This window comes from Camelus ferus, chromosome 14 (assembly GCF_009834535.1).
Source record: "Camelus ferus isolate YT-003-E chromosome 14, BCGSAC_Cfer_1.0, whole genome shotgun sequence".
Classification (NCBI taxonomy): domain Eukaryota; kingdom Metazoa; phylum Chordata; class Mammalia; order Artiodactyla; family Camelidae; genus Camelus; species Camelus ferus.
The window spans coordinates 25,157,222-25,184,456 of NC_045709.1; the positions used below are offsets into that span (position 1 = coordinate 25,157,222).

Here is a 27,235-nt window from a genome sequence, read left to right on the forward strand (position 1 = left end):
AAACTGCAGAAATGTATGCATCTTCAAGAACACCGTGCAGACCCAGCACTGAAAGCGGTTGCTCTGTGCGGGAGCCTGGGGCCGTCCGGACTCTGGCTGAGCCACAGGCTCCTCTCCTGAAGAGTCAGTGTCCCTGCAGACAGGGAAGGAGGCTGACCCCCACGTGGTGCTGTGAGCTGCAGGGTCCAGACGGCTTTCTCATTGGTGCCACCTGCAGAGACAGAAAAGGAGTGTCTGACCATTCGGGGAGGCTCCCGACAGCGACACAAAGACCAAAACAGAAGTCGGCGGGGAGGGCTGAAGGCCACCACTGCCAGGAAGCGGCAGAGGCCGGGCGGCTCGGTGGCTGTGGGCAGGGTGGCCGCCAGAGATGGAGAAGTTTCAGGCTGCGATGCTGCTGGGGGGCGTGGGGGACGCTCTGGGTCACGGAAGTGCCTTCAGGGAGGGCAGCGCCTCAGGCACCAAGACCCAGGAGGAGCTGCGGGCATTCGGGGGCCTGGACCACCTCGTGCTCTCACCAGAGAAGTGGCCGGTGAGTGACAACACCATCATGCACATGGCAACGGCGGAGGCCCTCGTCACAGGTAAGGCTCAGCCCGCGCCCTCGCAGGCGGCGGCGGGGCTCTCGCCCCGGGGGTGAGTTTGTTACCAGTGCCAGGGTTGGAAGTGCGGTCTGACCCACACCAGTGTGCCCAGCAGGCCGGCAGTGCAGGGCCGTGCCCCTTTGTGGCCTTGGGGACGGCGTGATCTCACGCTGCTTGTCTGCAGGTGCTGCCTCTTACACCGGACTTTCCATTGGGTTTGTGAAGGTTCACAGGCTGAGCCTCTGTTTCTAGAGTTAAAACTGATCAAACCTCCCCCTTTGCAGCTGTTTGGGATGAGGGCTTAACTTTTCACTGCAGGTGTCACACGCCTTCCTCTGAATGTATTTGGTGAATGTATAAAATAATAAGCCAGTTTGAAATTTGGACCCAGTAAGATAGTATTGTTTGGGGATTACTTAGAAATTCCGATGAATCGTGGCTAAAATGCCATCTACCAAACTATGCGTTAGCTCAGGTCGCTGCTTACCCATAAATATGCCCCAAGAAAACGCTACAAAATGGGTTGAGATGGGGAGAAAACAACATTCCCTGAACTGCCCTTAAAGCAGCAGGTTGATTTCAGGGACAGTCCGTTTTTGCTGAATTTGGTGAAACAGCAGGTGTCTGATACGAAGGTATCTGCTCTTCAGAACCTGTTAGAGTCATCAGCATGTCGTTGCAAAATGAGAGTCTAAGGCAGCTCTGCAGTCTCCGGAACGTGAATCTCACTGTGTGCTCACCGCGGGTCCACGTGTGCTGGGGACTTGGTTTAGCTCTGCTGTCACTGCTCAGGAATGCGCCTGCCCCGCCGGGTCCCAAATAGCTGGGAAGGGAGCTGCACACCACAGATAACCTGTCTCGAGTCTGCACAGTGACACAGTCCAGATGATCCTGTTTCATGTTTCCGGGAGGTTCTCGTGCCCCTCTGTGTCCAATCCAGGTGCACAGGGTGCCTGCGCGCGTGCCTGGGGCTGGTCTCCCACTTCTTACACCCCAGTCGGTCTGTGCGGTGACCCCCAGACTGCCCACGGCTCCTGGTGGGAACTCGCTCTCCCAGGACAGGTCCAGTCGACCCTGGGTGGCTGAGGGGGACGTGTCGTCGGGCGGGTTCTCACAGGGGCGCCGCCAGGGACACAGGCACCACCGTGCATGTGAGAAGGCCTGCTCCTCGGGAAACTTGAGCTCACTAAAACTCTAAGTAGGAATTCGTTTAAGTTCTTGAACAGCCCAAACTTTCCCCTTAATAACAAGTTGCAGCCTGTGGAGGGGCGTCTGAGTCACGTAAGTAATGGTGACCGCTGACTCAGACACGGCCCCGACTGTGGCCGGTGCTCCCCTAACCCTGGGGGTATCGTCTTCTGGTCCTCACGTCACCCTGAAGGTCCACTTTATTATGGCGGAAAATAGGAGAAGGAGCTGCACAGAGAGGTTGGGTAACTTCCCAGGGTCACACAGCCGAGCATGTCAGAGCAGGACTGGAACCCAACCTCTCGCACCTGCATCTGAAGCACCGTCCCACACCTGGGACTACGGGACAGCCAATAGTCCGGGGGCCCAGTGGCAGCTCTTCACGATTTCCAAAGACAGGCAGACTTCCTCCTGGGGAGCCACATCTTGGTGTGTTGAAGGATGTCTCTCGAGCCGGTGCATTAGGCCGGCGCCCCACGCAGCAGCAGGGCTGGGAGCCGCAGTTCTGCTCTAGAAGGAGCAATGGGTGACATCCTGCTTTGGGGCACGTCCCTGAAACACTGAACAAAAGCAGACGCTGACCTGGGGAGTGGTGTCTGGGACCCTGCAGGGCAGGCGGGTGACCGACCCTGCACACGATCCACCGAAGGCTCCCCACTGAGAGGGACCGTCCCCTGGGGCTCCAGAGCCCCACACGCCCAGCTGCCCGGGGGCTGTCCCCCCTCTGAGCCTCCCTCCAGGAGCTAACTGACACACCTGTACAGGTTCTGAGAGGACTGGGGGCGGCACAGGGAAGTGTGACCGTAGTATTGTGGGAAGCTGGCTGCCGGCACACCATTGTCTGTCTTTCTCCAGCGTCGTCTGTCAGGGGTCAGCAGCTCCTCCGTCCTGGTCCCGCAGTGGCCATGTCGCTGCTGCTGCTGCAGGTGAGGGACCGCCGGGGATGCCAGCAGTGCCGCCTGCGTGTCCTGCCAGCTGCGGGGCGTGGGTGGGCGAGTCTCTCCAGACCCCATGTGGCTGCGCCTCCATCCGTGGCCACAGGAACCGCGTCTTGAGAAAGTTGATGTTTTTACTGCAAAGTAACTTGACGTTGGCTTTGAGCCTGTTCTTTACGTCGGAAGCTGGGAGGCGCACAGGTGGTCTCACGAGCGGGTGTGTCCCTCGGGAGACGGGCGGAGAGCAGGGTGAGGTGGGAGTCAGCAGGTGGAACTCCAGCGAGAGGCTGTGGGCCCCGCAGCTTTGAAACATCCGGCCTGAAGCCAGCACTGGGAGTTCTGTTGCCATTTTGCTTTTAAGGAGCTTTTCCCCTTCAAAACGGACGTGATTCCAGAATAAAATGACTCACTGGGGGGAGCGGCCAGGGCTGCTCACTCCGACTGGGACTGTGTTGTCACCAGCCTGTGTCCTTACTCAGCAGGAACTGAAAAGAGGCCTGCAGGAGTCCAGGCGAGGCTTGACTGGGGGAGCGAGAACAAGTAACAGGTGCCTGAGCTGGTTCCTTAAATGGGGCGAGGGAGGAGCGGGTCGCTGGGCCAGCACCCCCTGGGCCTGCCGTGCTCAGGCCCTGCCTTAGCTCCCCACGCCTCAGAAGTGGCAGTTGGGTTTTGATCTTTTTGTATCATCATTTGCCCCCAGCCACACATGCACGTGGTTACCTTGTAGTTTCTTTGTATGGTGTTGCCGGAGGGGACAGTAGTGGGTCCCAGGTCCCAGCCTGTCTCAGCAGTGGTGGCGATGGAGGGCCTAGATATGTCTCCCAACCATGGTCACCCAGTGTCACCCAGTGTCATCTGGTGTCACCTTCCACAAGACCAGAAGGACTCACTGCCCCCCAACCCAGATCTTACCACACCCTCCCATCCCCACTTAGAACTCGGGCACCGCTGTGTGGGGGTGGACAGACAGAAGGTCGGGAGCCACTCCTTCACCAGTTCTGCCTCCGGAGGGTCACGACCCTGCCTGGACGGGGAGCTGTTGCCTGGTGCATGTGAAACCTCCCTCCTGTCCTGTCCGCGCTGGGACCCTGGCTGGGAGGCAACCTGGGTTTTCATGCCGACAGCACCCCACAGCCTGCTCTGAGCCCAGGAGGGCGGGAGGAAGATGGTCTCCCCACTTCCCCTCACACCCGCCCAGGGCGGGACTCCGCCCCCGGAGAAGAGGGGCAGGACGGCTCCAGAGGGCAGCCCATGGCCTGAAATGCAGTCTGAGCAGAGAATGAGGCTGGTGTCCGTCAGGCTGCACTGGCAAGTGTCCCTGTCCCCGCACCGTCCCCACTCTGCCCTCCCACGGGGCCAGGGACCTTGGACCCCCATTGCGGAGCATGTGTGGCCTCGGTCCAGCAGGCTGTGGGTTAACTTAATGGCAGAAAAGCTCAGGTTTTGCCATGGAAACCCTCTTAGCAGCTCCGGCCCCGGGCAAGTCACTGAACCTGCCTGATCCTTCTCTGGGGGAAAAACAGTGGGACCGACACAGCGCAGCCGACGGCAGGCGGTCAGGGTGCCTTGGCGCCCTGTCCTCTGTGCCCCGTCATCAAGGGACTTGAGACCATGCTTGTCCCCGAAACGCCTTCCCACGGCTGGGGACGCGGTGGGACGCTGGGACAACGGGAACTCGGCTGTCTCACGGGTGCGAGAGTTGGGAGGTCAGCTTCCATACCTCAGACATGGGCCCCGTCGGGCCCGGTGGTCCTCGCGGGGATAGACCCCTTAGCCACGGATGAGGGTCGTGGGCTTTCCTAGACTCGCGTGAGTAACTAGAAGCATCACGACAACCAACTACAATTCAATTAAATGAAACCCGGAGCGTGCTTCTCTAGGGCGCAGGGTTGAACCAAATGGTCGCCGAACTCTTCCACCTCTTGGGGGGATGGGGCTGTCGCCGCCCTTGTCCCCGCCACCCCGGTCTCCGTCCACCAGCCCGACCCTGCTGTCCCTCCTTCCCAGACTACTGGTGCCTGGACGACCTGTACCGCGAGATGGTGAGACGCTACGTGGACGCACTCGAGAAGCTTCCGGAGCACCGAGCAGACCCGGCCACCGTCGAAGGCTGCTCGCAGCTGAAGCCGGACAACTACCTCCTGGCCTGGCACACACCCTTCAACGAGAAAGGTCAGGGGTGCCCCCCCCCCAGCCCGTACCTGGGGCGCCGGCCCGGCCTGGCGTCAGCCGAGGGTGGTCAGCCTCCCAGCTCCTTGTCCCAATTGCTCCTTTCCTTTAAGGACCATTTTCTACTGCTTTCCCTTTAAATGTGTATTTTTAGCCAAAGTATCAAGGAAAGCACACGCCTCCTGCAGAAAGGCGTGTCTCCACCCTGACGTCCTGTGCTCACGGGGTGAGGCACTGGGTCTCTGTGCCCCAGGACCTCTGCCCCTGGCGTCCTGAGCCCGCCCTCCGGGTTTACACTGAAGGAAGCTGTCACGTCAAATGTTCGTAGCATGTAAATAAGCAGGAGAATATGGTCCATAATAAGGAGAAAAGTGAAAAAATCAGAAGTGGTGAAATCTGACACTCACGTCAGGCAAGGATGGAAGATAATAGGTGTTCTGTGTTTTCCAAAGTAGAGACGTGCAGGCATAAAAAATAGACCTAAATCACGTTTCCAGAGAAAAACACTGCACTGTCTGAGTTGAATGTTTTCCTGGCTGAGATTAATAGGAGATTAGACATTTCAGGGGGAGGTTAGAGGGTCTGAAGGCGCAGCAGCAGACGCCTCCAAGACGGGGCAGAGAGAGACCCCGACATGAAAGGGCCCGAGCGCCGGGACGGGCAGAGCGGCCCCACCGCCCACGGCTCACATCAAAGAGAGGGGAGGACGGCTCCCCTCAGAAGCAGGGAAGAGGCCCTGCGCCCCGAGGGCGTCTTCCAGGCAGACAAGCGCCTGGGGCTCGTCCCCTGCTCCCTGCTTGGGAGACACACCAGGGAGCTGTTCAGGGGGAGAGGACGCCACCAGCGGGGCCCAAAGTGACGAAACGGTGACAACCTGGGTTTTTTTATTGAAGGGCAGAGGCTGTGCCGCGTCGTGTTGGTTTCTGGCAGCACAGAGACTCAGTCACACACGTGCTCACACTTGTTCTTTTTCAGATTCTTGTTCATTCTAACTTACTACTCAAACCTCACTGAAAGATAGTAGACTTTAAAAGTAGTAGCCATGTTACTGTAGAGCACAGGAAACTATATTCAATTTCTTGTAATAACCTAATGGAAAAGACTCTGAAAAGAAAAAATGTGTACGTATGTATGTGTGTAACTGAATCGCTTTGCTGTACAACTGAAACTAACATTGTAAATCGACTACACTTCAATACAAAATAAAATGTTCTATAAAGTGGTAACCACGTGCCACAGGGCTTGTCAGCTGTGTCTGAGCAAATGTTGGTGCAGGTGTGAGGTCTTCACTGGAGCCATGACATGGGTCCAGTGCCGTGAAAGCAGACCGACCGCTCAGACAGTGAAGGTCAAATCTCGTAGGTCAGTGAGAGACGGTGGAACCACCGTGACGATTCTCGCTGAGGAAGCAGCCACGTGCCACCTGGGCTCCTCCGCTGGTCCAGGCAGTGCCAGCCGACCCCACCCCCACCGTGGGAGAAGCCCCCCGACCCCGACTGGGGGCCACAGTGAACGTCATCATCCAGCACCTCGTTGCCCTGCGGGGAGAGGGCCCGGGAGGGTGCGCGCCCACGACTCCCCTGCGTGGGCTTCAGGAGGGACTCGTGTTTGCGGGAGCCTGGAGCAGAGGCCCACGGGGATCTCCTGCGCGTCTCCTCCCCCCATGAGGGAGCCTGCCTCCAATCAGCCTGTGTTGAGTCCTTGGCAGCTCTGAGCACCCAGGAGGTGCGGTGGCCGAGGTCTGTGGGCCCCCTTCTGCACTGGCGCCGTCCTGGCCCTTGCTGTCCTCGCCTGTGCGAATCCTCCCCTGCGGCCGGTGCTGGATCTCCCTGCTCATCTGCATGCAATCCAAGAAGGGAGGAAGGAGAGGAAGGGCAGGGGCAGCACCAGCAGGCAGGACGCGGGGAACCAGCAGCCGGAGGCTGGACTCGAACCTCATCACGCATCACACCAAGTGTGAGCGGTCCGAGGACCCAAGGGGAAGCAGAGTCCGGGTGGGACAGAGAGGCGGTCCCAACTCTGTGCTGCGTATGAGAAATGCTCCTTAAATATAAAGACACAAACAGGTTAGACGGGAAAGACGTGCCCCGGGACGCCGACCAGGGGAGAGCCGAGGGACAGGGAAACACACGAAGTGAGAGGGTTGCCGGGAAACGGGGCAGTTTCGTCAGGACCGCGCATCCATCCACCGGGGGGAGCGGCAAACCTGAACGTCCGCGTTCCTCGTAGCAGGCCCCAAACAGGTGCGGCCAAAGGAAGAGAGCTGCAGGGGACAGACATCCGCGGTTGCAGGCAGGGACGCCAGAGCGCGGTCGCAGGCCGGAGACTGAAGTCTTCACCCTCGTCTTCACTAGGAGAAGAAGAGCAAATTGAGCCCAAAGAAAACAGAAGACACGAGAAAATGAGAATCAGAGAGAAAATCAGCAACACAGGAAACAGAAAACCATAGAGAAAACCAACGAAACCAGAAGTGACTCTTTGAGAAGATAAAAAGTTGACAGTCCCCTGGACAGGTGATCGAGGAGGAGGGAGGCGCGCACATTCCCGGTGTCAGCGGGGAGGGGTGGCGTCACGCCAGAGTCTGCAGGAACCCAAGGGAAAGTGGAGGAATGATGCTACAAGTTTTATGCCGATAAATTTAACAACTTAAATCAGACGGACAAATTCCGTGAAAGACACGAAGTGCCACTGGTCACTCAAGACGGAGCAGGTCACCCTGGGCGGCCTTGTATCTGTGGAGAAAGGAAGTGGGGCTCTGCCAAACAGCGAAGCAGTAACACCAGCGGTGCCCAGCTCTCCCCAGGGAGCAGAGAGCAGGAACGCTTCCCGAACTCACTCTTCTCTCCTCAGGACACTGGTGAGAGAAGGGAGAGGGAAGCCGCCGCTGGGAGAGAACGTGGCGAAGCAGACACTTGATGAGGATCTGAGTCCGGAGGTGCAGAGGGCCCTCAGAACCTAACGATAAGAAAAGCAGCCCAGTACGAGACGGGGGGAGCTGTTCCGCACAGCCCCAGAGACGCTAAGACGCCCTCAGTCGGCACAGAATGAAGCGCGGCCCCTGGCTGCCCCCACGCGCGTAGCAGGGCGGCCGACGGCAGTGCGGCCAGGAGGCGGCTCGCGGCCCGGGGGCGTGCAGCTGTGCGGCCACTTCACAAACCAGCGTGGCAGTCTCTTAAAAAGCCTAACATTGATCCAACACCGAGCTCCGCGTTCTGCCCCAAGGAAAGAAAGCGCCCGTCCGCGTGAGGTTTGGTCATGAATGTTCACAGTGTCTTTGTCTGCAACGGCCCCAAACTGGAAAAGTTCAGACGTCCATCAACAGGTGGATGGACTGGGCACCTCCGTCCACACGGTGCAGCCCACCAGGCGGACAGCGACCTGGGTGGGTCTCAAGAGAGGCACGTGGAGCAAAAGCAGCCCGGCAGAGTCTGTGCTCCGGGCCTGTCCTCACACAGACCTGGGACCTGCAGACTGAGCTGCACTCCCAGCCCCGGGGCCGGGTGGGGGGCCCAAGGAACTCTGGGGGACGGACACATTCAGTGTCTTTGCTTAGGGGCTGGTCCCACGGGCCACCATGTCAGGACTGACTTTGCAGTCTTTAAATACATGCAGCTGATCGTAAGTCAGCTGTAACTCGTGAAGCTGTTTTTAAAGAGAAAAAATGTGTGATTAAAAGACGCTGTGTGCACAGTTCTGTCTCCTAAATTTTCGCAGCACAAGCACCTTACGAGCATGTCCACACACCATGAAAATTCCATTTTTACATACAGTGGAAAACAATCTGAAAGAAAATACGCATGTGTGCACACGTACACCTGAGTCACTCTGCTGCACACTTGAAACTAACCCTGTAAGTCGACTGCACTTCAATAAAAAATGTTCCTTAAATTCTGGTTTTAAAGGCGCTGTGGCATTCCAGCACATGCTTGCTTTGCGATTTCTTTCATCTCTTTTCTTTGTCAGGAATTTACTCAGTTTCTCTATTTTTGACTCATTTAAATGGCGCTACGATCAGCGTGTTATTACATAAATTTTTGTTCATGTTCGATCACTCATGAGCGCTAGATTGCTCTAACTTCAGGTTTTCCGCGCTCCACGTAGGCTCGGGGTTCGGAGCCGCCACCAAGGCCATGTGCGTGGGCATGCGGTACTGGAAGCCGGAGCGGCTGGAGACCCTCGTGGAGGTCAGCATCGAGTGCGGCCGGATGACCCACAACCACCCCACAGGTAGCACCCGGCAGGCGGGCGGCGCCCACGTGGCCAAACCCGTTGTTTGCTTTGCTTCTCGGTGGGCAGATTTGGCTTCAGTTCTTTTATCAACCTGAGAGCAGGGCTGGCAATGAGCCGGTGGCCGTGGACAGGAAAGCGTTCTCCTTGGTTTCACGTGGCTCATGTCACAATAAAGACAAAAGAGCAGCCCTGGGTTCTGGAGGAAACTGGGATCCGTGCGGGAGTCACGGGAACCAGCGGTTCTGTGCGGTCGTCCCCCTGGCGCCAGCAGGGCGCTCACACTCCACGTGGCCCTGCGCTGCGCCCCGGCTGGGCTCTAGGCCAGACAGACACGGACTAAGGGAGCTGGACCAAGTCCCTCCACTGCCCAAGCCTGCGTCTCCTCACCTGTGACAGGGCCTGCCAGCTGCTAGTGAGGAGGGAAAAGGGAACCTCAGGGGACCTGCGCTCTGGGTTCCCCGGGCCCGTGGTCCGAGGGCAGTAGCGCCGCCTGTGAGATGTGACCAGGAAGGCAGCCAGCCTCCTCGTGACCCGCCGTTGTCCCGGCGAGGTGTGTCACACCCTCCCCAGCCCCCTCGAGGTTGGGGCTGCCAGCTGCCCCATCCAATGTCACCTATGGTGCCCAGGTTTACCTGTGTCAGCCGCCAAACTGCGAGGCCCACCCTGTGCCCCCAGAAGCCCCCTTCTGTGGGCAACGTGGCACCCGAGGAGTGAACGTGGCAAAATACGCCTTTGAGTCCGCGGCAGGGGTGACAGCTGAGCCACAGCCTCCACAGATGAGTTCGTTAGATCCTTAAGGTTTGAGCAGAAGGCATACAGTGCAGCTGGCGGTGGGGGGCGGCGACACTGGGGACGGTTGGGGCCGGTGGACGCTGGACTCCTGCTCACTCACCAGTTCAGCCGAAGTAAAGTCAGCATGAATAGCCTTCAAACAGGAAGGTGCTGAGCATTTGGAAACAATTTGGTGAGTATGGGAATCTGGGTTGAAAATTTAATCATCTAAGACGTGGGCTGATGTATCACCCACTCGTATTAAGGAAGTGTCACTTCCTGCATGGGAGTCGAGTCGTTTGCATATTTCTAGGGTGATGACGAGGGTTCGACTGTGCACAGTTGACAACTGCACTCTCCTTGTCAATCTGAGCCGCCTTTGGCGGCAAGAGCTGCGATGTCTATTCCCCACAGTGTGGCGGAAATGCCCCATGACGGGAGGGGCGCTGGCGGGTGGTCAGAGCCAGCCGAGCCCTGGGTGTGAGAACTGGATGCTCATCCCTGGAGCTGACGTCTGGGCAGAGGAAGCGCCTCCCTCGGGCTGGCCGCATCCCTCCCATAGCCACTCTGCTCACACAGGAAGCAGGTGTTCCCCTTGAAGGACGGCCGTGACCCTGGGGCAGGTGGAAATGGGAGGTCAAATCCGCAAGGTGGGTCCTGGTTAGGGACGCAGGGGCCAGCACGCCCCCTGATGGCCCCCTGCGCCCCCAGGCTTCCTCGGGTCCCTGTGCACCTGCCCTGTTCGCGTCCTACGCTGTCCAGGGAAAGCGGCTGGAGCAGTGGGGGCGAGACATGCTGAAGACAGTCCCGCTGGCTGAGGAGTATTGCAAAAAGACCATCCGGCACCTGGCAGGTGAGCCCAGCCTCCCTCCCGCACCCTCTCCCTGGCGCCCGGGAAACGGGCAGGTCTCCACTCACCCCGAGCAGGTTCTGAAGACCGGCCCCCAGAGAGGGCAGGGCTGCTCACCCGCAGTGAAACCAGAGCAGCCCCATGGGGCCCGTGTGACAGGCTGACCCCACAAAGAAGGCCTGGGGTATCACCTGGATGGGGGCAGGGGGCTGGCGTGCTCGGGGACCCCCAGCCGTGACCCCAGGCCTCTGCAGAGACTGCCTGGCATCCCTGAGGCTGGACGGCGGGGGCGGGGCCCCCCACTCTCATGCCCCCCAGCCTGATGCTCTTCCCACCTCAGTCTCCCTTGTGGACTGGCTCCCCAGCCTCCCTCCTCAGCTCGCACTCGGCTGGGCCTCGAGCTGGACAGGGGGACGGGACCGTGTGCCAGCCCAGCCACCGAGGTGAGGCCGGTGAGGCGCTAGGCCCAGAGCATCCCCTGCCTCTGGTTCTCGACCGCGGGCGCTGTCCCCAGTCCCCATCCCCGGTCCCCGTCACCCACGAGCCAGCACAGCTGCTGCTCCAGACTTTCTGGGACAGGGTCGCACACACGTGACTTCAGGAAGTGGCTTCAGTGCCTCTGGGGCGTGGACGTCAACCTGTTAATTAGGGCTGACATCCTCTGACCCGACTCGGCAGGCACAGTGTTGCATTAACAAAAATGCACAGGTTTAGAATTTCCAAGGGAACACACTTAAAGGTGCTGCAGACTCTGCCTCAGTTTAGAACATCTGAGTCGCTTTTCCATCTCCACCTTCCTTGCTTGTGTCTCAAAGTGGCTACGAGTGTGTTTTCAAATTTCCAGAGCAATTGTTAAGGCAAGGTGCCAGGTTCCCCTCCGCCCGGCTGGGTGGGGCCGTCTGGCCTCTGTCCCCTCCCGCTCACCGCCCCCACGGCCGCGTGCCCAGCAGGACGGCGACCACCGCCTGCCCACCTGCTCTTTGTGTTTAGAGTACCAGGAGCAGTGGTTTTACTTTGAAGCCAAATGGCAGTTTTACTTGGAGGAGAGAAAAATCAGTGAGGACTCGGAGACTGAGGCCAGCTTTCCCGACCACTACGATGCAGAGGAGCGAGACAAGGTAGGCCTGCCAGGTCCGGGCCCCATGCCCAGGAGCCACCCATACCGTGGACGACTTCATGGAGGGAGCCTGTTTGAAATGGACACTGCTTTTACCTTTTCATTTTCTCTGGTTATAAGCACGATTTGTGCTAGAAAAATTGAAAATGTGATTTTTAAAAATATTCCGTTTCACTTCATCTCTCCCAGGGGCTGGGGGCTGGGACATGCGGTCGCATAGGATAAATAGGTTTGTGCAAACCACCTGCATTCCCCATGCTGAGAAAATCCCCTAAGTGGCTGAAATTGTTGGGGTCACATTTGGTAGCACGAGAGAAAACCCTAAGTAACTGTGGCTTAGCCAAGACAGAAGTTTTCCGTCCTTACATTGAGGGAGTCCAGAGTTGCGTCAGAATTCCCTTGCAAGAAGGAGCTGAAGATCCTTCTGTCTGGCTGCTCTGCTGTTCTCAGAGCATGCCTCATAGCCCAAACTAGCCACTCCAGCTCCAGCCAGCACGTCTGCATTCCAGGTGTCAGGAAGGAGCAGGGGGAGAGGAAGGGCCCACCCTTCCCTCTTCAGGTGCTTCCTACTGCCCTTTCATTCGTGTCTTACGGCCCTCCCTGGGTGCAGGAAGACGCAGAAACACTTCTTCCAGTGGAGATGCTGTTGTCCCAAACCGACGCTGACTCTGTTGCTAAGGCACAGGGGAGTGACCTGCCCACGTCCACCTCCCTGCTCTCCTCAGTCTCTCACAGAGGGACTTGCTCTGTGCCACCAGCTGCTTGAGCCATCATTGCCCACAATCTCCAGCCAGTCTGCGGCCCTGACCACACACAGCGCCTGCTCGACCTCGCTTGTCCCTTCGCCCCACCCAGGCCGCAGGTCGCAACAGCCCCTCACTGCACTCCAGACCCTTTGCTCACAGACTTCACTGCCTGCAGCTGGCACGTTCATTTACTGGGGGGTGGCGGGGGCGTGAGGGCCGTGGGAGACTGTCTCCCGCTCACTGTTCCTCCGCAGCCTGGGGCACGCCTGCGCAAGGTGAAGTGCTCGGTGAGCGAGTGAACAGCAGTCCCCTGGGCGAGCCAGGAGCTCCTGCTGCGACAGTGTCTGACGCGGTGTCCCCTCCCCTGATGGCAGCTCTTTCTCCAGACCTACAGGAGATGGAGCTCGGAAGGTCGCGGGGGACGGCGGGGCCACGACGCCCCCATGATTGCCTACGATGCTCTCCTAGGAGCCAGGGGCAACTGGACGGAGCTCTGCCACCGGGCCATGTTCCACGGAGGTGAGACGGTCCTTCCCACACGGCCAGCCACCTCCCCCTCAGGAGCACGCAGTCCGCGGTCCGCCCGTCCGGCTGCGCTGACGGCTCAGGGTGTGAGGAGCTGGACTCCTCGCCTCCCGGCAGCAGCGCCGGTCCCTCGCCGGTGGGTTTGCTTCTCCGCCAGTGGCCATTTCTCGGCAAGCGTGCAATAAAAGGACGCCCGCCAGGCCCCTCCTGCAGGCACTGCGGGGACCTCCAGTTCCCGGGAGACGGGGAGCAGCGGGGAGGACCGCAGGGCCTGGGGCAGCTGGCTGGAGTGCGGAGGAGGGGGCGGCCCCAAACCCGGCTGAGGGCAGGAAGGCAGCCCACGGGGCCAGGAGCTCGCGGGGTGTGGCCCCCTGACAGCCAGGGCGTCCAGCTGTTCCGGAGGGGAGAGGGGACATCTGCCCCGCATCAGGTGCTGCCCAGAGCGAACCCGAGACAGCCCCAGGATGCCTGCGCGGGGGTTTGCCCAGAGGAGCCTCCGGGCGGGCCTGGCTGGGGGTTGGCTGGAGGCCCTGGGGGCCAGTGCAGGTCATGGAGGGGCCACCGCTCTGCCCAGAGCCCTGCGGACCTGTGCTTCCTTCCATTCCAGGTGAGAGCGGGGCCACGGGGGCCATCGCAGGCTGCCTGTTCGGGTTGCTGCACGGCCTGGACGGCGTCCCCGGGGGCCTGTACCGGGAGCTGGAGCACAAGGAGGAGCTGGGGCGCCTGGGCGAGGCCCTGTACCACCTGTCCACCCAGGAGAAGTAAAGCCGCTTCCCTCCCAGGCCCCTCCGCCACACGCAGCTCCTGCGACACTCTAATTCCCCCCGACTTCAGGACTCTAACTGCTGCATAAAATACATCGCTTGTCCTACGGGAGTCTCCTTCCTGGCCCAAGCCCAGTGCCTTATCGCTGCCACACTGGATCTGACTCCCTCAAGCCTCCAAATAGTGTCACGGAGAGTCTCTTGGACAATCGGTGTATTTTATTCTGTCGCAAAACTAACGCTCTCTGCTCACTCACTTGGACGCCACTAACCACCACGGCCCTGCTCCAGCGGGCCGCCTCCGTCTGCAGGACCGCCGCTGCGGCCTGGTTTGAGCTCTTAGACGCGCATTTGGACAGCTGCCAATCTCGGGCTCCGCGGCCTGGCGGGCCTCGGCCATGCGCACCGGCCACGCACACCGCGGTGTCTGCACAGCAGAGGGAGGAGCAGTAGGTACCGGAGCCCGAGCGCTGCACTTGACCCGCGGCCCCGGCTTCAGTCGCACTAGGGGCTGATGGAACAACTAACTGACGAAGCAGGAAACACAGGGTCTGCTGCCCCGCCCCCAGGCTCTGACAAGGAGCAGGGCTGGTTCCTGTCCCCTGTGGCCTGGGCTTCTAAGCCGACAGCCTTGAGAGAGGACACTTGCTCTTGCTAAAAATAACCTTGGACCCAGTCTTTTTGAAGTAGCGTCTGGTGTGAGTGAAACGGTGGTGGGTGATTGACAAGTAAGGCGCGCTTGGCAGCTTGGCCAGCCGGTCCTGTGACTGCAGGCTCTGTGTGTTGGAGGCCTGCCTCGGAGCACAGCCGGGCCGTCCCCACTGGCCACGCGGACACAGCCCTGAGGCCCTCCCCGGCGCCCCACTCCCCTCCCCCCCATGCCCCGGGCTGTGGGCACGGGGCAGGCGTGTTTCCAGCGAATCCATCACTTGCCTTTTCTGAGGGAAGCGCAGGCTCCCCTCCGTGCCGGGGAGAACCCGTGGGCCTTCATGTACCCGCAGGGGGCGACGCGGTGGTTTCCACGCACAATCCTGCACGACTGAACTGGCCTCGCTGCTGGTGGTGGTTTCCAGGCCAGAGAGGCAGAGGCACAGGCCACCAGGCAGGGTCCACACAGGGCTAGTGGGTGTGGGCGAGGCACTGAGGGTTGTCTTCCAGGACCAGACCCAGTTAAGGTGAGTGCACCCCCTCCCAGGCGCACTCGACGCGGTGGGCTTCCTGTTTGGAAGTGACGCCCGTTTCCCCAGCTTCCCCCTAAAGCGGCCCTTTCAACTCTGCCGTGCGGAAGGGAAGCGCCGAGAGGAACGGGGTGCGGCTGGGTCAGAGGGCCCTTGATCCCTCTGACTGACGACCGAGGAGAATCAAGCCCGTCCCTGAGAACCAGGGAGTGAGTCTGTCTACAGGCCGACCGTAAGTTAGACACGTTCATAGGCATCATAGATAAGAGTCAGATTCCTTCCCCGTGTCCTCCTGCTGTTACAGAGGGACGCAGATGTTGAAACGGAAAGCAAACCCATTAGAAGCAATGAGGAGAATTCCACACCTGCTCAAATGTTTAAAACTGTAATACTTGGTGGCTCCATCTTTATTGGAAAAGGAAGACCTGCACGCAGCTTCCAGAGCTCAGCCCCACAAGTGGGGCGTGTGGGAAGCACGGTTCCTCCGCACCGTCACCCAGACTCAGCACCAGGGACCAGAGAAGCATGGGTCACGAGTCCTTCTGTGTCCTTCCAGAAAGTTCTCCACACACTTGGATGTGTGTGCTACACACACACACATTCACACACGTACACACATTGACACAGGTACACACGCGCGTGCACGCCCACACGTACATTCACACACATACACACAGGCTCACACTCTGCCTCTCTCCGCAGGTAGGAACTACGTGTTACGTAGGACTTACTTCGGGCACCTTTCACTTGACGGCTCTTTAGTTTTTCCTGTATCATCACGCGCGACCCCCTTGGTCTTTTTCGCTCTTGCTTGGAGCTCACCCGCACGTGTGCTGTGCCATCGCGTGTGCTCGAACCCACTGGTGCACTGCCAGGTAGCTTCCTGTTCTGAAGTGGCATTTTCAGACACTCCTCCTCGCGCTGCCTCCAAATGTCCATTGCTGTCCCTCTGAGAAGTTCATCTCCACCAACAGCACGGCGGGTTTTCCCCGCAGCTGCAGGGGCGTTTTTGCCTCCTGGTTCCCGGTGGACAGGCGACGGTGACTCAGGGCAGGTGTGGGTCCTGGGGTGTGACCCGCGCGCCGTTCGCCCCTGCGTCTGTAGCCACACGCCTGTGTCAGTGGTCCCGTTGCTGGCACAGGACGTGGGCGTGAGGTCTGGGGCTGGGGGGCAGCCCTGCCTGCGGCTGGAACGTGGTGCCGGCTGGAAGGGCTTGCGTTGTGTCCCCAGGGCAGGCCCCCAGCTCCTGCCTGTGGCTCCGATGTGGGAGCAGGTGCCTTGTCCCCCTCAGGCGTTTTCAGGCTTCAGGCTGATTTCAGTTAATTCCTGTCCCCACGCTCTTTGGCTGGAAGGTTTTGCATTTAGCATTCCAGTCATGTTCCCTGGTGTTTTCATGTCTGGGAGCCATGCAGACACGGCTGTCACTTCCCTCAGGCAGGGCTAGTCACGGGGAAACAGCAGGAGGGCCCCCTCGGAGGTTCCAGCGGCCGGCTCTCTGACATGACCATGGTGACCGCCACCTCCAGGCGCATCTCCCCAAACCCGAGCACCCTCAGTAGGAGGCTCAGGGAGGGGAAGGCCCCGTGCCACAGAGGAGCCTGAGCCCCGGGCTGGGTGGAGAGACCAGTCTGACCAGCCAGCTCCTGCTCCGTAACTGCCCTCCAGCCTCCTTGACTCCTCGAGGCTTCACCACAGCCCCCAGCCCCCAGCCCCACAGGGGGGCCCCACCCCCAGGGCAGACAGGACTGGGAGAATCGACCGGACATCAACTGATGGAACACAAAATACCCGAGCTGACGCTCTGCCAAACGTGTGGGTTTAAAACTCCATCGTGAAATTCACCCCAAGGTGGGGCAGCTTCAGGTCAGGGTTGAATCCCCCTGGGTTGACTTACTCCCAGTCCAAAAGTAGAAATAAAGTGCTCGCCCCTCAGAGTGGTACCTGGAGGACCGATGGGGCAGGGCAGGGGCAGGGCAGGGGCAGCGGCAGCAGCCGGCGCTCAGGCTCCCGTGCCCGCCGAGCTGCAGGCAAGACGGCGCCCAGGGGCACCTCCACCTCGACCCCCACCCCCAGGATGCAGATGGGAGCCGCTCGCTGGCCTGGCTGGAACCCAGCCACAGGGCCCTCTAAGAGCTGCAGCCACGGGGGGCACCGGCAGACCCGGGTAAGCCGGGGGCCCAGTGTCCCTGCCGGCCTGGGCCGTCTGTGTTTCTAGGGTCATAGAAGGCACTCATCACCGTGCTTTGCTTCCTTCCTGTCCTGTCCTAACTGTCCTCAAGTGATTCCAACACACACAAGTCTTAGTAGTAACAAAGTATCTGTGGTCCCCTCAGCCAGGTTCACCGACTGCTGATGTCCTGATGGTGAGTCCCACCTGCTGCGCCGCTCTCCCCGCCTGTCCCTCACTGCACGTGCGCACACACGGACGCAGACACACACACACACACAGACACGTGCACGCACACAGACACACAGAGACGCAGACACAGAGATACACAGACACAGAGACACACATAGACACAGACACACAGACACGTGTGCACACACAGACACACAGACGCGTGTGCACGCACACACGTGTGCACATACAGACACAGACATGGACACACACAGACACATGTGCACAAACGCAGACACACTCAGACACGTGCACGCAAACACACAGACACACGTGTGCACACACAGACACACAGACGCGTGTGCACGCACACACGTGTGCACACACAGACACAGACATGGACACAGACACGTGTGCACAAACGCAGACACACACTCAGACACGTGCACGCAAACACACAGACATACGTGTGCACACACAGACACATGCAGACACACACTCATACGCACACACACACAGCAGTAGTCATCATCAGGTTTGAGAGGGCGTCCCCAGAACACACTGCTCACTCCCTGAATCTCAGGTCCTGGAACAGCCGCCCACGCTCAGGGCCTGGGGCCCCGGCTGGACCAACAGCCCTCTGTCCCCCCACGGCCAGGGCCAGGATGTGAGGTGTAGGTGCCAGGCCACGGGGTCTCCAGCCCAGAGGACACCCACCCTCCTTTTCCAGACTCACTTCCAGGAAGCACAGGGCCCAGGTTGTCAGGCTGTCGCTGGCACAGTGTCCGCTGTTAGCCACCTCGTCACTGAGTAAAGCACAAAACAGCCGGACGTTTCTTTCACTAGAGAGACAGGCGCTGCCCACCGGGGCTGGGGCTGCGATTTGCAGTCGCTGTTAGAACGGCCACGCGGCCTCTGGCTGTCCCTGCAGAGACCGGGGGCAGCCCACTCCTCTCTCCCCACCTCTCCTGAGCCCACGGTGCCTCTACAGTCACACGGAGGCGAGGCATTTATTAAGCATCGGCTGCATGCAGCCCCACCAGGGGCTGGAGGAGGGTCAGGATGAGCTGGCCTCCATGGCTCTGCAGGGACTTGGGGACGCAGGGTCAGGAGCAGCTGTGGTAACAGCACAGTGTGCAGATGCTTCTCCGTCCACACCCCGAATGAGGCCCGTCTGTGCGCCAGGCCGGGGGTGGGGGCAGAGTCCGGCCCTGTCTCTGTCCCCTGGGTATAGTTGTGGGGCGGAGAGCGTTAGCACGTCAGATGATGCGGTTCCCCTGTTGCCGGGTCCCCGGCGGAGCACACACCGGGGGTGGCAGGGGACCGGCCTGGGGGGCTGCTGGCCAAGAGCTGGGGAGGGGTCTTAGCGCCACAGAGAAGACCCCTGCCAGGGCAGCGGGAGGGCTGGCCGTGTGCCCCGGCTCGCCCTGAGAGGGTGGGAACGTGGAAATGGGCGAGGGCGGGTCAGCGGCGAGTCAGGGGCCAGGCGCGCCCCAGACCAGGTGCTGGGCGCCAGCTCCCTAGAACACAGCATCCCCGCGCAGGAACTGCTGCAGCGCCCGGGGTGGTGGCCGCCTCCCCCCCTCCCCTCCTCCCTCCTCCCTCCTCCCTCCTCCCTCCTCCCCTCCTCCCCTCCTCCCTCCTCCCCAGGATGCACGAGCAGGGGGTCCAGGCTGCCGGTGAGACCCTGCATCTCGCGGGGGCAGGGGCCCTGCTGGCAGGTGGCAGAGGTCAGCCAGGCCCCAAGGAGGGGCGGCCCCCCTGGCGGCACTGGACACTCCTTGCCCTTTCCCTCGGCTGGGATGCAGGGTCCGGTCCTTCCCCACACCTGCACACCACAGAGGGTCTGGCTGGCGGCCAAGGTGGGACACGGTGTGTCACCAGTGGTGACTCTGGTGTCCCTGTGTTTTCAAGTGACCTCTCAGGGCAGAGTTACTGACAGGACTAAATCAGGAACATTTACTACAGCCCTGCTGTTGATACTGGCCCTGAGAGAAACACGTTCCAGTCCTGTCCTGGGACGGGCTTGGTCACGTCCACTCCACCAGGGGTGGGACATGAAGCCACAGGCCCCACCATCCCCTAGGAAGCACTGGCAGGGCGGAGGCGCGCTGGCTGACCCTAGACCCCCATTGACTTTGATGGGCGGGAACTGTAACCTTGCCTGCGTGTCCTATGCTGGGAGGTGGAGGAAGAGTGTGCTGGGCTGGGCTGGCCTTTGGGTCTGGAGGGACAGGCCAGGCAGAGGACCATGCCCCCATGGGGCACTCGCCCCCACGGGCACTTGCTCCGCCCCCCCGGCCACTCTGACTCAGTGACTTTGGGGTGCAGTGGTCGGGAATGTCACGCTGTGGGGGATGCTGAGAGGCCTTGCAGGACCAATGCAGATGGTGCCACTGCACACCTGGGAAAGCAGGGGCATCAGAACTGGGTCGTGAAGGATGAATAGGAGCTCGTCAGGGGGTGCGGCTGTGCCAGGCCGGAGACTCAGTGTGGACGAAGCATGGAGCTGGGAAAGCACCCAGCACTGCCAGGAGACATAAGTTCAGGAGCCCAGAGCTCAAGGCGAGTGGAGGAGAGCTGGGCAGAGCCTGGCAGGAGGCCCCGGCAGAAGGACCCTGTGCAGCAGGGAGTGGGCGTTCCCCTGGGGAAAGGAGAGACCATGTCCCCCCGTGGAGGCCTCAAGCTGGGACAGGAGACACGTGGAACCACACTCGACATGTCTGAACTTGAAGCTGCACTCGAATTTCAGACGAGGGTGTGTAGCAAGGGTTCTCCTGTGATGCGCTGGGGGCGCCTTGGGCCATGTGCTCAGGAGGGGACATGAGAAGCCCCACTCACAATCTGCCCTAAGTAGCAGGAGTGGCTCATGCAAAGGCCCTGGGGTAGGAATGAGCTCGAAACTGGCTGAGTGTAGTGTGGCTGGAGCAGAGTAGGAGGCCAGGCAGGCTGAGCTCTGGGCCTGGAGAATAGGGCAGGGGGACCCCACAGGGAGCCCCAGAGGCTCCTGTGTGCATGAGGACAGCAGGTTCTGGGCTGGAATTCACCCCCTTCTGCAGCTGTGACCCCCTACTTGGCTGGGGACCCCCATGTAACAATCAGGGTGAAAGTAAATGCCCCAGCACTCGGCCACAGGACTGACCTCACCTCCTCACCATCCCCTCGGGGGTCCTAGGCCATGTCTCCCTTTGGAAGATTGGCAGGGACACGTCCAGGGCTCTGGATGAAGCACCTGGACCACTAACCCACCGTGGGCATCTGTAACCTGCCAAAAGGTGGTCTCTGGTGACCCCATGCAGCCCTCGGCGAGTGACCTCATCATGAGGGAGAGCGGACGCCCACAGAGACCACGGGGGTGGTGTCAGGGAAGGGCTGGTTTGATGCAGGTGTCACAGGAGGGCGCCATCTTGGACTGCTGACCTTCCCAAATAGAGCACGACACCGTGGGAGCCTGTGGCTCCGTCTCCCCGACCCTCACTGCCCAAGTGCTGCCTGGGGGTCCCAGGGCACACTCCCATCCTGAGGCCAAGCTGACCCACACCCACCTCATGGCGTAGACGTCTGGGGCCACCACGTTGGGTCTCAGGTGCTCGGTGGTCTGCCGTTGGAAACACTTCACTCCGTCCCAGTGGTTCTCAAAGTGGGTCCCTTCGTCAGCAGCTTCAGGGGATCTGAGCTGGGGCTTCTGGGGGTGCCACCCCGCTGTGGGCACTTCCAAGTCCCTCTGGGGTTCCGACGTCCTCGGCGTCTGAGGGCGGCTGAGCAGCCGCGTCCACGTGGGTTCACAGTGTCCAGTGAATTCCGGGTTCTGGGGAGCCTGGGGAGTCAGGAGTCCACAGTTACATCCGTGCCCCCTCACTCCTCGAAAAGAGTGATTCTCTGTCCAGATCCACTGCCAGGCAGTGGATGGACAGACACCCGGCCCACCCAGGGGCTCTCCCGTCAGGTGCTGAGGCCAGCAGGGGGCGCAGTCGCAGTCAGTCCAGCGCATGAGGGCTCCCAACAGCTCCTTAAAAGTTAAGTTTGTGTGCAGCTTCTAAAAATAGAACTCTCTCTTCCGCAAAAACGCGTAAAAGTACAAAAAGAAACACATGTTCACATACTTCCTTCCTGTTTGTTCTCGACCTGAGTTTCCGGCAGCGTGCGGCGCGCCTTCTCACAGTGGTTTGCCCTCAAATGCGGATGTGGCCATGTTTGAGCCCACCCGGTGTCAGCCTTCTAGGGCGTCTGCAGTTGTCGGTGTCACGCGCGGCCCTGGGAGCGTTCCCTGCAGTGCGCGGTCTCGGCTCTGCACCTGATCCTCTCCTTGGAACGAACGGCCAGCAGGGAGGAGGTCGGGGCGCATCTTTGCCAAACTACTGTCTGGAGAGGTGGCTTTGTCTGTCCAGCTTTGTCCTTGTGCTGGGCAGACGCACCCTGTGGGAGAGCCTCTCGGCCTGGACCCAGGCCCAGAGACCGCACCTCTGAGAAACTTCTCTTCCCTGCGAGGTCACAGCCTGTCGGAGGCTGGGCTGCGGTGAAGGGCTCACGGGGGCAGGGCCAGGAGAGCGGGGGCTCAGGCCTCTCAGCCTCGAGGTTTCTCCAGGAGCATTTGTCTTCAAGGAGGGGTCAGGAAGGCAGATCCTGGCCAGTGCCCCCAGCTCCATTCCCTCCTGTTCTGGGGGCCCCCACACATCTGTCCCACCCCCGTGGCCCCCCAAAAGCTGAGTTCCCCTCCTCCCTGGCCAGACCCTCGCAGGGCCTGAGGGTCTTACTGCTGCTCTGGAAGGCTCGGCTCTGGGGACTGCACGCCCTTGGGATGAGTCAGGACCGAGTCAGGACACAACACGTTATGGTTAGAGGTGCGCCCAGAACCACAGAGGACGGAAATTCTTTATGCTTCTTCCTCCCTAATTTATGCAAGCGAAATGCGCCCGTTATTTAAAAACGTAAATCCCTTACACACGCAAGTAACTTTCCAAAGGGCTCTCGCAAAACCATCTCACGCCAGCTTTCCAAAGCCCTGCAGAGGGTGCGAGTCAGAAAGCACAGCCAGTGAACAGAAAAGGAAGCAGCGCCCGGCTCCCCTGCCTCTCAGGCAGCGGCAGAGGTGCACCCAGATCCGAATCCCCTTTCTGTTCCTGGACCTCTTGGGGTCAGAAAAGGGCAGCTCTGTAGGAGGCGTTCTGTGGAGCCACCTTGGAAAACACGATGGTAAAACTGACGGTTCTTTTCCCTGCAGCCCCAAGAGCAGCAGGATTTGCAGCAACAAGAGGCCCATTGATGTCCAAGCCCTAAAGAAGAAAGTCAGCAGGGTGACCTGTGACCTGGCGTCCCACGCCATCCTCAGCAGCCTGCTGCTCTACGTCACCGACCTCGAGGACGGGCCCCAGGGGCCTCCTCCCGCCAAGAGGGCAGAGCATGCGGCAGGCGGGTGGCGCTGTGCCCCCGAGCCCCAGGGTGCCCAGCGGCGGCCCACACGCTTCCAGCTCCTCCAGGCCAAGTTCATGGGCACCGGCCGAGAGCCTCTCAAGAGGACCCGGGAGGTGGGGAGGCTGATCTTCAAGGACCGGCAGGGCCCCAGCAGGAGCCTGGTGGCGGCCACCATCCACAAGCTCCTGGAGAAGACCGGGGAGGGGGCCGGCCGCCCAGCGCAGGCCCGGGAGCCGCAAGGCCGCGAGAAGCCCCGGGGCCTCCCGGCCGGGAAGAGCTCTGTGAAAACCATCCTGAAGATGTTCTTGGCTGCGGAGAAGAAAGAGGCCGAGGGGAGTCCTCCCACGGAGCCTCCCAGAGCTGCCAGGGGCCCCCTGCCAAAGACAGGGGGCAGGCGGAGCTCTGTCCTGGCCGGGCTGCGGGAGAAGTTCGAGCAGAGCGGCTGCCTGTGCGCGGAGGCCCGGGTGCTGCCCGTCCGCATGGAGGAGCGGAAGAAGAAGAGCCTGCCGCGGAAGAGGCTGCGCCGGCCCGAGACCCGCGTGCTCCGCACGGCCACCATGGCCAGCACCTGCATCCGCACGCCCCCCGCCCGCTTCCTGGCCTGCTCAGCCGAGCCTGTGCTGCCCTTCTGTCTCGCCACCGTGGTCTGCGGCCCCCGGGCCTGGCTGGCCCACTGCGCCAAGGTCAGCCACTCGGCAGGCCTGGGCCACAAGCCCAGAGGAGAAGCAGGCCCGTCATCCCGTGTGAGGGAGATGGCGCCCAACGAGAGCAGAGTGCCAGGGTGGGGGAAGCCCCCGCAGCCCTCCATGCCCTGGGCGGCCACTCCCAGGGACAGCCTGGAGACGGTCCTCTCTCCTGCCTCCTCCAGGGGTGAAGCCCTTCTCCGCCGTGAGCCCGTGGCATCCTCACTTGGACCAGCCAGCCCAGGGCGCGCCAGGGCAGCCGGGGGCGACAGGACGGGGGCCGCCCCAGGGATGGAGCTCGCAGGCCGGGAAGAAGGGGCTGCCCCCGAAGTCACCCTGACCGTCTGCAGTTCAGAGGATGAATCAGAAGGAGTGACTGCAGGCTCAGAGCGAGACCCCCTCTTTGCCGTCCAGGAGAGCCTCCCAGAACAGAAAGCACCCGGACAAATCCCACCACTGGACGCACCCACAGCCCGGGCCACGCGGCACACACAGCCGGCCGTGGAGCGGCCGCAGGTCACAGTCAGGCCCCCGGTCGTGCACACAGTGCCGCCCCTTCCCACCACCCAGCACCAGGCACCAGGCCGTGAAGACCAGCAAAACCAAGGCAGGAATCTTCAGGGGACAGAGGGCGAGACTGGGAACGCGGGAGCACCCCCTCGCACCACAGCCGAGACAGGGGCTGGCCCCGCACTCGCGCCTCCGCGGGGTGCTCTCCGCAACCATCCAGACGTCCCCAAGGCACTTCCCCTGACGAAACCACAGACAAGTTTTCCTGCAGGAAAAGCAGCCAGACGCAGCTCCGAGGCTTCACACAATCTCCAGAAGCACAAGGACGGTTCAGGGGAAGATGCTTCTGAGCCCAGTTCCGAGCTGCGTTGGCTGCCACAATCCGGGGAAAGGCCGGTGGGTGACCTTGGCCCCTTGTCACATCATTCTGCGGCCTTGGGAAACCCTCAGAGAGGACCGGCCGGCTGTGCCCTCAGCGGTCAGCCAGCACCAGCTCCGAAAGGGAGGAGCAGGACCGGCGTCCCCAGATGGCCAGGGACGGGACGGGCCGAGGACGGGACAGGGCCTGAGAGTCTGATCTCTGTGGACAAGAGCCCCCTGTGTGAGCAAGAAGGACGCAGCAGGCCCCTGTGGTCACCAGAGTTGGCCCGGCCCTCAGCCAGGGCTGGAGGGAGTGCCAGCCACAATCGTGACCAGAACAGAGCGACATTCTTAAATGAACAACTAAAACCAAGCTTCAGAGCGCCCGGGCAGGTGACGGCTGTGGGGGCCTCCAGAAGTCCCCCGGCTTCAGCGACAGGTAATGCCCTGAGCCCAGGAAACAGGGTGGCAGAAGAGTGGGCCCCCTGGCAGGAGGGAGGGAGCCCTGTGCTGCCCACGGGCCCCGGTCTTGTGGTGCAGGAGCCCACTTCCCAGCCTTCAAGGTCCCTGCCCACTCCCCCACAGGAGGCTGCCAGCACCCCACTCCTGCTGGTCACGCCCCAAGAGGCTGCTTCCCGTAAACCAGCCACAGGCAAAATGGAGGTGGCGGCTGGAAGCAGAAATGCAGGTGCTGTGCAGTGGAGCCATCAGGGGAACAGCCCAGAGCCCTGGACTCCTGCGCCAGGCGGCCTGGTGCCACAGGGAGGCCGCAAGGAGGGGGCTTTGAGCCACACCTTGGGCACCAGGCCACTGCCTTCGGAGAGCCAGCCAGCCATGGGCAGGGCACTCCTCTGGTCCAGAGAGCAGCTTCCTGCAGGCACTGGGCTTTCCCACCAGCCTCCCTGGGGGGCGGCAGCAGCAGAAGGGCAGGGGGCAGACAGGGCGGCCTGGAAGGACCCCAACCTCCAGGCGCCCAGGCAAGTCGTGGTTGGGGAGAAGCAGCGACCATGGGCTGGCCTGGGCAGTGGAGAAAGTCTCCGTAGGCAAGAGGAGGGGGGCCCTGTGAGCCTGGAGGGTCCTGGAAAGAAGGGAGAAGCCTGTTTAAGTGAGAAGGCCAGCTCGAATGGGGCTGAGGAGGCCGCAAGCTGGCCCTGGGACGAGGCTGCGGGGGATGACACGGTGGCCCCGACAGAGGAGGCTCCCGGCCCGCACGCTGGGAGAGGCCCAGAGCACCCACTGGGGCAGGGGGCAAGGCGTGCAGAGGGCCTCCCTTGGGGACCCAGAGCCCAGGCAGCCGGGAACCAAGCTCCTTCCCCTGCAGAGAGCCCGGTGCGCCGGACACAGGCCCCGGCTGGCAGGGTGGTGCCCCCCGGCTTGGCACGGCCCACAGGCAGCTCAGCGGAGGTGGTGCCCATCGTGAGCAGAAGTGTGGCAGCCGGGAGACCGGACCCCAGGGGTAGCCATGGGGGGCCTGGAGCACCATGCCGGGCAGGGGAGAGCCGGACAGCCCCCGGTCCCCGGCCAGCACAAGGCCCTGCAGTGCCCACATCCCTGCTGGGGGGCTGCCATGTGCCTGGTGTCCCAGCCCAGGAGAGGTCTCCGGACACCCACAGGGCTGGGAGAGGCTCACTGGGACGCGGACCTGGCGGGAGGGCAGCCCACCTGGCCAAGTACAGAGCCCAGAGCTTCAGCGACCAGAAGTCCTTTGATCTGTCCTTCAGACCAGTGACTCTCAGGGCCAATGACACATTCACACTTCCCAAGTGAGTCCCCGCGGGAACCAGCAGCCTTGCTCTGAGCGCAGTGAGGGTCAGCAGAGTCGCTCTGTCTGTAGTGGCCCTGGGAGGACGTGAGCCTCGTGGCCTGCCACTGTGGCCGTGTTGGTGACACTCTGCCTGTACCTGGCGTCTTCACCAGGGACGTTCAGGTCCCGCTTGTCTCTGTGCAGAGCAGGTGTTTCTAGGCTTTAACCTTTGGTGCTGAGCTTGGAGTGGGTCTGTGTGTCCCCTCCTGGGGGCTCGGGCTTCAGTTTTGAGGGCTCTCTGCCCCTTGTTGGGTCACCGGCTGGCAGGCGCCTATGTGGCCCATCCTAGCTCAGACTCGGTGGGGACAGTGAGTGTCCCCCTCCGGTCCTGGAAGAAGACAAAGGGGGGCAGTTTGACTCCTGGGTGGCCTGTGACCTTGACCCTGCCGGCCACGAGACGGTCAAGGAGACACTGGGATGTGGGTCTGGCCCCTCCAGTCCTGCTCAGGAAGGCCAGCTCCTGGGCCCAGCCTGGCGGGAGCCAACGGCCCAGGAAGGACGACAGTGGCCGTTAGCGCTGTTTTCAGGCTCCCAAGTCCAAGGACGCTGTTGTTCAGAGACGGTGGGGCGGAAAGTAAAACATCGCCCAGTACCGGTCTGTCACTGTCACCCCAGCAGCCTCCCTGAGGCCCACAGGGACCCTGGACGGCAGCACCCGGGTGCCGGGAAAGCTGCTCTCCCGCAAAGCACGCCAGTGCCCCGGCCACTGCCCCAGACGCCACACACTGCGTCCTCAGCCACTAAGGACAATGCACTTTCAGTCTGGAATGCTCGCATGCTGTAGAAGTCTAAGGAAAGAAATAAAAGTCTCCGTAAGCGTGCTGCCTGGAGGTGATTTTTCACTTTGTTCTCCAAGCTTGTGCCCCGCCTCGTTCCTAAAGCAGACGCTGGGTCACGGCTCCCGTGCGTTTCCACCTTAGTCACAGGGCAGCCGTGAAGGGGCTCAGTCCCAGCGGCCGGGGCCCCGGGACAAGCCCAGTGGGACCCCCACCCCCACCCGGCTCTCTGCCTGTGGTGACGCCTCTCGCAGAAAGTGGGTTCTGCTCTGTGAGGACTTCTCTTTTTTTCAAT

At 61.3% G+C, this 27,235-nt stretch overlaps 2 protein-coding genes across 2 annotated transcripts; both read left to right on the plus strand.

Annotated features, from left to right (window-relative positions):
* Nucleotides 1–14,555, plus strand: ADPRHL1 (ADP-ribosylhydrolase like 1). Its single transcript, XM_006176732.3, is given in 8 exon segments — nt 1–584; nt 4,715–4,879; nt 8,978–9,103; nt 10,589–10,611; nt 10,613–10,730; nt 11,718–11,845; nt 12,977–13,109; nt 13,723–14,555. Coding segments are annotated over 8 exon segments (1,065 nt in total). The 5' UTR covers nt 1–370; the 3' UTR covers nt 13,881–14,555.
* On the plus strand, nt 14,278–26,985 carry LOC106728680 (collagen alpha-1(I) chain). Its single transcript, XM_032496813.1, has 3 exons — nt 14,278–14,332; nt 14,823–15,054; nt 22,617–26,985. The coding sequence occupies exons 1-3, from the start codon at nt 14,278–14,280 to the stop codon at nt 26,125–26,127; spliced, it is 3,798 nt and encodes a 1,265-aa protein (XP_032352704.1). The 3' UTR covers nt 26,128–26,985.
* Nucleotides 26,986–27,235: the final 250 nt, after the last annotated feature.